At 52.4% G+C, this 8228-nt stretch overlaps 1 protein-coding gene across 1 annotated transcript in view; it reads left to right on the forward strand.

Annotated features, from left to right (window-relative positions):
• LOC134555172 (pappalysin-2-like) overlaps positions 1 to 7901 on the forward strand; it is a 55769-nt gene extending 47868 nt beyond the window's left edge. Inside the window, exons 18-19 of the mRNA XM_063406548.1 lie at positions 5454 to 5552; positions 7461 to 7901. Of these exons, the coding sequence (XP_063262618.1) occupies positions 5454 to 5552; positions 7461 to 7535 (174 nt within the window). The 3' untranslated portion in view covers positions 7536 to 7901. The remainder of the gene's footprint in view (positions 1 to 5453; positions 5553 to 7460) is intronic.
• Positions 7902 to 8228: the final 327 nt, after the last annotated feature.

Here is an 8228-nt window from a genome sequence, read left to right on the forward strand (position 1 = left end):
GAAGCAGCTGGAATTTCTCTGTTTTGCTTTCTGTCTGTGTCTGAGGTGATGGGGCAGGTCCATGATGTCTCCAACAAGCCATGCAACAGGCGTGTACCTCCAAGGAACAGCTGCCACAGTTCAAAAGGAGCAGAGGGATGGCTCAGGGGACAGACATTGGAAGACATAAAAATGGACAATGAAGCACTAAGTCTGTAGGGTTTTGTTTCTCTTCTTTGGGCCACTTGGTCCCAGGTTCCTGTTTCAAATTTCTAGAGGTCTCTTCCTCTGGGTGGTGCTCACTCTGCTTCCCATTTTGCAATGGGCCAGGTAGACCTTGCTCACTGCTTAGGGCGACTCAGGGCACAAAAACATCCCAAAAAAATTTCTGAGCATAAGCCAGACCTGTTCCCTCTCTGTCCCTCTCTGTTTTTCGGAGCTGATTTCCTCCTTGTGCCAGAGAGCCTCCAAAAAGAGAGAGGGAAAGTGAATGTGCTTGGGGTGTCAGGGGGGGGAGAAAAAATAAAATAAAAGACACTGCAACAGAGAGAGGGCCAAGAAAAATATTTAATCCAAACAATGAACATTGTCATTTCCTCCCACAGTCTGCATTCCCAGTCAACTTCCCTGGGCAAGCAGGGAGAGCCAAGAATGACCGGGCTCTCTGCCTCACCAGCGTGAATGTGTGTAAGGAAAGGGATGTGTCCTGGGGACACGGTGCTAGAGCATCACTTTAGCTCCTGTCACATCTCTGGCCCTAAGGACTGACAGCTTTCTGCAGGGGAACAGTGGTTTGGAAGGATGTTGGAGGGACTGGGACAGGGATGGGAGGGGGAATTTTCAGGGACCCAAGGTGGGGTGGTGGATGTTTTGGGGCTTTAAGTGAACCAGATGTTTAACAAGGCTTTGGGCACTTTTCAAGTACTCCCGGGGACCTCCCAGAGCTTTTGGAAAGATTTTGCTAGTGACTGTGAGGTGGGGAGGAAGGGAAGACATCCGGCAGGGAGAAGCTGCCCTCTGCCTCTCCAGGGGCTACTGCAGCGTGTCCATACTTTCCTCTCCCCACACATCCTGCCTTTTCCTCCTGCTGCAGGCAGCACCTTCACCTGGGACACAGCTGCTCTTGCATGCCTAAGACCCCTGCAGTGTAGCACTCCCCAGCCCTGGGGCAACTCAGGTTCATGTCCCGTGGTTCTGTGAAGCCTGGTTTGGGCTGACATCCCCTGCCACCAAAGGGATGGGGTTTCCAACTCCTCTTCCCACCACCAGTGACTCATCCGTCCCAGGAGCAGAATTACCGGTGGTGAAGCTGATGCACAAGGCGTGAGTCTGAGGGCAGCACCAGCTTTTCCAGGGCTGGTCCCTGCCCAAGTGGGGGTTCCCCTGTTTCTTGGGGGCTGCTTTCAAAGTGACAGCTGAGGAGGGCAAAAACACCTGCATCTTCTCAGCCACGTGGTTTATTAGCATGCAGACAGTCTGATGCCCAGAATACCAATTCCCAAAGGGACGAATGAAAGGACAGCAAAATTCATGCTGACTTGGAAGCTCCACGAAAGCAAAGTATGCACCCTCCTTGGATGGATCAGCAGAGTCACAAAGCCCAGGACCAGTCTGGGAGAAAGCATTTTCCTTCTTGACTCCCTGAGACTGGGATCTGGCCTTTCAGTGGCTGTGTGCAGATAGAAATGACAAGTGCTTTCCATCTCAGTGGCAGATCAGGGGAGTCTTTCAGCTCCACAGTTACAGAGTTGGACAGGTAAATGCTGATTTTTTTTTCCCCACCTTCCTCCAAAGCATCTGGAAGGGAGCATGGCCAAAAGCAAGGTGCTGGGCCTTCAGGTGTGCTCAACCAGAGCAAAAGCTGCATTCCCGGAAAATAATGTTTATCAAACACCAGCAATACAGCACTGAAACGTCCAACACTGATGTGATCTGTGATTGAGGCTTCATGATCCACCTTTCCCTCACCTGTTGCACCCTTTTATGCTCTTTCACACTGAATCAAGCTACATGTAAAGTGGATTTGAAGAAAAATGTCTGGACCCAGCCCACCTCACTGATGGCACTGGGGACTCCCTGCAAGACAGGACAACAGCCCCAGGGATGGAACCAGCCTAGGGACTCCTCAAGGGTTGTGGAAAAATATTGTGCACAGGCACAGCGCCCTGCATGACATCCCCCAGCATCCTTGAGAGAAACTCCACCACTGAGCACTTGGAGATGCTTCTGGCCGGGATGCATTGGGATCTAACCAGTCCTTTCTCGCGTCCTTCCTTTGCCTGCGATATTTTTTCCTTCTTTCATTCCCCCCCGCCCCCCTTCAATTTTTTCTCTTTTCATCCGTGCCTGCTCCCAGCCTCGAGAGCCAGTGTTTTTTTAGCCTCTCTCGATTGCCAAGCCGTCGATGTGCCGTTGCTATTTTCGTGCCGGCAGCGCGGGGCTCCGGCCGGGCGCTGCCAGATGCTGCTGCACCTCCACGTGCTGACACACGCCCCGCCGCAGCTCCCGTCTGCACAGACAGCGAGCATGGAGGGATGGAGGCATGGAGGGGTGGAGGGATGGAGGCATGGAGGGATGGCTGAGCGGGAGACCCGCTGACACGGCCCCGTCCCCCTGGCTGCCCCGGTGGCACGCCGCCTGGCCCAGTAGCTCCCTGCCACTCAGCACAGCGTAGAGACTCTGCCGCAGTTACCTTAAGCATTTTTTCCCTGTTTTTTCCCTGTTTTATCCTAGTAGGAGACATCTCAACCAGCCCGCTACCCCCCTCTTCCCCACCCTCCCCACTGCAGGGTGCATATTCTGGCAGCTGGACCCAGCTGACCATTTCCCTGGGTTGCATCCATCATCTTCATGTGGCACAGCTGGGCACCGGTGTTTTTCTTGCCAGCATCTTAAAACATCATCAGGTGTTTTTGCGAGTCGCAGACGGGAGCAAGCCGCCTTCTCCCACCGCTGGTGTTGCTCCCTGTAGAGCCACATGTCTCAAGCACAGGCTGAGCAGGGTCTGTATGGGTTCTGCTCTCTCACAGCCTACCCTTAGTAGATTGCACTGCCTGTGTCCTCCCTTGCCATGATTCCTGCAAGGCCAGCATGAGGCTGATACAAGCACAAGGGCTCCTGTGCCCTCGAGGGTAACCAGCACCTTACTTTGTTCTTTCTGCTTGCAAAGACAAAACCACGTGGAGGTTCTCAGTAAGGCAAAGGCACAGGAGTCACCATGTTCTGCAAACACCAGGCAAGGAGCAGGGACAGAAATCCCCAAAGCCTGTGCCTGGCTCTCCTGAGCCTCGAGTCCAATTAGTCATTTTTTATTTTCCCTTCATATGTTTTTCCAATGTAATTTGGAGCATGAGTTGTTAAGTTTCCCCAACAAGTGTTGCCATAGGAGCCTGTATTTGTTTAGGGTGGGGTACGGGTTCCGGCTGGGTGAGAGGAGGGGACAGTTAGCCCTGATAGGTGTAGTGAGAGACTGGGAGCCTCTCCTTCCCCATCCTGCCCCTGCCTCTGTCCTCCCCCCACCTTGCACGCAAGATCTGGAAATTGTTTCAGACCTGTGCAGCCAGGATGGGCAAACCTCCCCATAATTGTATGGAAACTACCAAAGCGACGGGTGTTGTTTTGCCAGTGAGTCATGACACATGGAGCAAAGCTCAAGGAAAAACTCCGCGGCGTGGAAGGCTGCAAAAGCAAATCACACCCAGAAGAGCCTTCCCCTGCCAGCGGCCCTGGCCAGCCCCGACTGCATCCTGGCACCTGCCAGCCCCAACATCCCTGCCCTGGCCCTCCTGGTGCTCAAAGCTGCTTTGAGACTAGGAAACCTTCTTTGGTCACAATCATTTAAGACCCACCTGATGCTTTTTAGTGGAAGAGGAGTGTTAACACTGTTGCCTTGAAGAAATTGCACCCTGGTCTCCTCTGGATGCAGTTTGTGACAAGCAATGACTGGAGTCAAAACCCTTCTTCTTTTTGAGCGAGCTACCTAACTCGGTTGTGCCGCAATTTCCCAGCTGTAGGAAGGTGTGCTCTTTCTACTGCTCTTCCAAAATCTTCCAGGCTAATGCAGTCTCTCTGTGGCTGTCTGAATTTGGCCTGTGGCCTGTGCTACTGATAGCACAGACCAGACTTGGTGGTTTGCCATAATCCCTGCTGCTACTTCCTAAAGTGTTATTAGCCTGCGTTGAGCCCATTTCTGTTCCTTGTGAGTCACAAGGACAAAAAGCCACATGGGTTCTCTGGGTTTGGCATGGCTTTTTCATGTGAATTACTGGTATTATCACCAGGCCCACATGTTGGCTTTGGCACAGTGGGTGCAGGGTTATTGCGGTGCAGTGACATTTTTCAGCAGGCTCTCATTCAGTTTAAGGGTGCTACGTGTGAGTGTCCATCATCAAAGGCTGAGTTTGGGCATTTTTGGGAGTCTGGTTGTTGTTTGGAGCTGACCAGATCCAATGAAATGGGTTGGCTGCTTCCATGAACAGAGGGATAGCCAGGTTTCCACCAAACAGTCCTGTTCATTCTGGAGAAGAGAAGACTCTGTAGAGACCTTAGAGCACTTTCCAGGACTAAAAGGGGCTACACAGGGGTCAGGGAGGGACTTTTGGCAAGGGCGTGGAGTGATAGGATAAGGGGTAGTGGCTTTAAACTGAAAGAGGGTGGGTTTAGACTAGATATTAGGAGGAAATTTTTGACTCTGAGGGTGGTGAGACCCAGGCACAGGTTGTCCAGAGAAATTGTAGCTGCCCCATTCCTGGAAGTGTTCAAGACCAGATTGGACAGGACTTGGACACCTGGTCTAGTGGAAGATGTCCCTGCCCATCGCAGGGGGGTTGGAATGAGATGGTCTTTAAGGCCCCTCCCAATCAAAGCCATTCCACAATTCCATGATTCTGATGGAAAACTTGTCCTCCTGGAGGTCAGCCATGGTTGCTGGGCCAGTAAGTACCACCACAGAGCCCGAAGTGAAAAGAAGCATTTTGTTACTAATCACTCTATGAACAGGTTTCTCCATCCTGTAGCTAGCTCGGTGGCTGCTTGGCCATGCTGGTGTAGATCTGTGATGGATAAACCTTGGGTGCTGACAGCTCCTGGTGCCTCCTTGCGAGCGCTTCCCTTGCACGTCGCTGGTCGCAGCCGTTGCACGGGATCTCTTTCCAGCCATCGCTGGCTGCTGCTCAGCCCCACTGCTTCTTCTCTGATCAGGTGGCTCAAGTAAATAAACAACAATAAACTGGTTTTCTGAATGGCTGCTCACGCCATTTAACATTTCTGACACAATTCCACGATCCTCTAGCTTCTGCCCTTGGAGCAGTGACTGTGCCTTCCACACCAGCTGGGATTTCTGGTGCTCTTTGGCTTTGAAGAGGGGGTTGTGTGTGGTGGAAGGGGGCACTTGCTGAGGACCTGGGACCTCTGCCCTTGGGGGCAACCTTCTGCTTTTGAACAACCTTTCACAAAGCCTTGTTCCTCTGCCTTAGCCCTTCCAAGCAGACGGCTGGTGTGACACCATCAACAACCGGGCATACTGCCAGTACGATGGCGGGGACTGCTGCTCCTCCACACTGTCCTCCAGGAAGGTAAGAGAACCTCCCATGGCCTTGGCCAGGATCTGTGCATTCAGGGGTGACTGCTGTCTATGTTCTTTGGCTTTGCTGGCCGTGGAACCGAGCCTGCAGTGTAATTCTCCCATGAACGGAGAACAAACGCACGGTTTTAAACCAAAGCCAGCTGAAGCTGATGGACATCATTGCACTGATTAAGAGCGGGGTTTGGACTCAGGCCAGTGTGATTGGAACCTCAGCCCAGCTCCCACTGAGGTTCATGGGATTTCCTCTCGTTTTGGGAAACGTGTCCCAAAGAAATGACTTCCATAGGACGTAGTGCTAGACACGGTGAGTCAGAAGTCACCTTGTGTAATTGGGCTGTCTCGGGGGATTTTTGGTATGGTCCACTGGCATCTGCTACAAGTGATGTTTTCCTCCCTCTCTGAGGAGGGAAGAATAGTGTAGAGGGAGCAACTTGGCATTGGGGTTGTACAGACCCTCCTTTGTCTCCCATCACAACCTTCCCTCCCACCTAACTTGCTATCCAGCACTCACAGCCCATTCTTCCTAATCATATCCAACAGCAAAACAAATCACAGGGCATGAAATAATTTCTCACTGCGAAAATATGTGAATTTGGATCTTCTCATCTTTGTTGTGGAGCTTGAATCATTTCTCCTTTCATCACGCATGCATACACAGAGAAAAGGAAAAATAAAATCCTGGGAAGATCCACTTGAGATAGGAAAGAAGAAGCTTTACACCCAAGTGATGAGTGAAATCCCCACAACAATATCATGACATCTTGGAGCAAGACATGGCCAAAATAAAGGATGGGTTCACAGTAGAAAGTGAGGGGGTTCAGTCCCATGGCTCTCAGGAGACCCAGATCCAGCTTGCATCCCCCATAGATTCCAGATCTTCCGCTCAACAAGCCTCCAGCACATCCCTGTTAAGGCAGGTGGAGAAATACAGGGTTTAAACATCAAAAAGTCCCCAAAGTGCTCCAGCCCTTCCTTCACTAATCCAGCCTGTGAAAAATCAAATGTGTTTTCACAGTAAGAAAAACTCCTGGCTCTGAGCCCGGTGTGTATAAAATCTCTGAAGGAAACTGTTTTCTTGGCTCCCATGGCTCATTACCAGGCCACTGTCAACCAGGAGTCAGATGCTCAGTGTATGCCCTCCCTCCTTTCTCTGCTACCACAGCTAAGGGGACACAAGCTTGCTCGGTCACACAGTCATTGCAGAGAAAGTAAAGTGCAATGAGCCTCCCAGCCTGCACGGGGTGTCTCAAAGCTGCACAGTTTGTGAGGGGCCCTAGATGAACCCACTGCCTGCCCCATGGAAGGCTGTTCCTGCTCACAGAGCCTCCATCCTGCCTGGCTTTCCTTAATCCACAATGCACAAGGACAAGGCACCTACCCTGGCTTTTATGCTGGGCAGTGTACAGGTCAGCTTTGCAGCTGGGAGCCTGGCTGAGTTCCTCCAAGAGCTGCAGAAGATGAGGCTATGTTATCTTCATGCTTTGCTGGAAGAGTCAGGAGTAGCTGACAGGTCCATAGGTTCAGATGTGGATGAAGGGGGGTTTCTAAAAGGGACCAAAGTAAAATTTAAATCTAGAGGTGCCTCACCACTGCCAGCCCTAGTCTGAATGTCTTACACCCATCAAGGGACGTTTCTTCCCAGGGTTTGACATTTGGGGTATGAGATTCAACCGGGCCTTCGGCTTCAAAATTTGAAATGCATTAACAAAAAAGGGAAAGGCCAAGAACAAAAACTTAGCTCAGGACAGGTTGTACGAGAGCCCATTCCTCAGTGAGCGCAGAGCCTGGAAGCACCAACAACAGGGCACGTCTGTTTGTCCATTCTGGGGTGGGGAGGCCGTGTGTGGGCACAGGGGTGTCCCAGGGTGGGGGCTGAGGTGTCCCTGTGTTCCCCCAGGTGATCCCGTTCGCCGCTGACTGCGACCAGGACGAGTGCACGTGCCGTGACCCCGCGGCCGAGGAGAACCAGTAGCAGCACCACGAGGGGCCTCTCTGGGTCGGGCCGCGCCGGAGGAGCCCAGGGGCACCCCTGGGGATGGCGGGGCAAGGGGGCAGGAGCCTGAGGGAGAGCCGGCCAGGGCCGTGGCTCCAGGCCACCGAGGAGCCCCGGAGGGCGGGCACGTGGTCCCCTCCCCACCGCTGCTCCCTGCAGAAGGCAGGCGAGGCGCTCAGCCAGGGGTCTGGGGCTGCCTCAGCTGGGGTCTGCCCACGCCAGGATGCTGCTGTGGATGTTGGTCCTGGTCTGGCTCCTGGGTGTCTGTCTTTGCTCTGGGTTTTGTCACTATTCACCCCTCTCTGCTGTACAGACTTCTTTTAGCAAGGTCGAGGTAGTTGTGATCTCTCCGCAAATATTTAAACTTAATTGTATCTATATACATATATATAATATATATATAAATATATATTATATTTTCTTTGCTCTTGATGAAGCTGAGAAAGGATATCCTTTATCACACACCCATGCTGCTGTGAAGTACAAACCGTTGGGAAAAGCGCAGGTCAGGGCGGGAGGAGCAGGGATTTTCCCCTTCCTTGCTGAGAGGGAGCTGGAAGGAGGAGAGAGCGAGAAGCCAAACATCCAGGCCGTGCCAGGAGAGAGCTCCCCAGGCTCCACCTCAAGGGGACTTGGGCATCCTGCAGGGACCAAGTTTGGTATTTGCCAGTG

The sequence above is a fragment of the Prinia subflava genome, chromosome 10 (genome assembly GCF_021018805.1).
Source record: "Prinia subflava isolate CZ2003 ecotype Zambia chromosome 10, Cam_Psub_1.2, whole genome shotgun sequence".
In the NCBI taxonomy this organism is placed as follows: domain Eukaryota; kingdom Metazoa; phylum Chordata; class Aves; order Passeriformes; family Cisticolidae; genus Prinia; species Prinia subflava.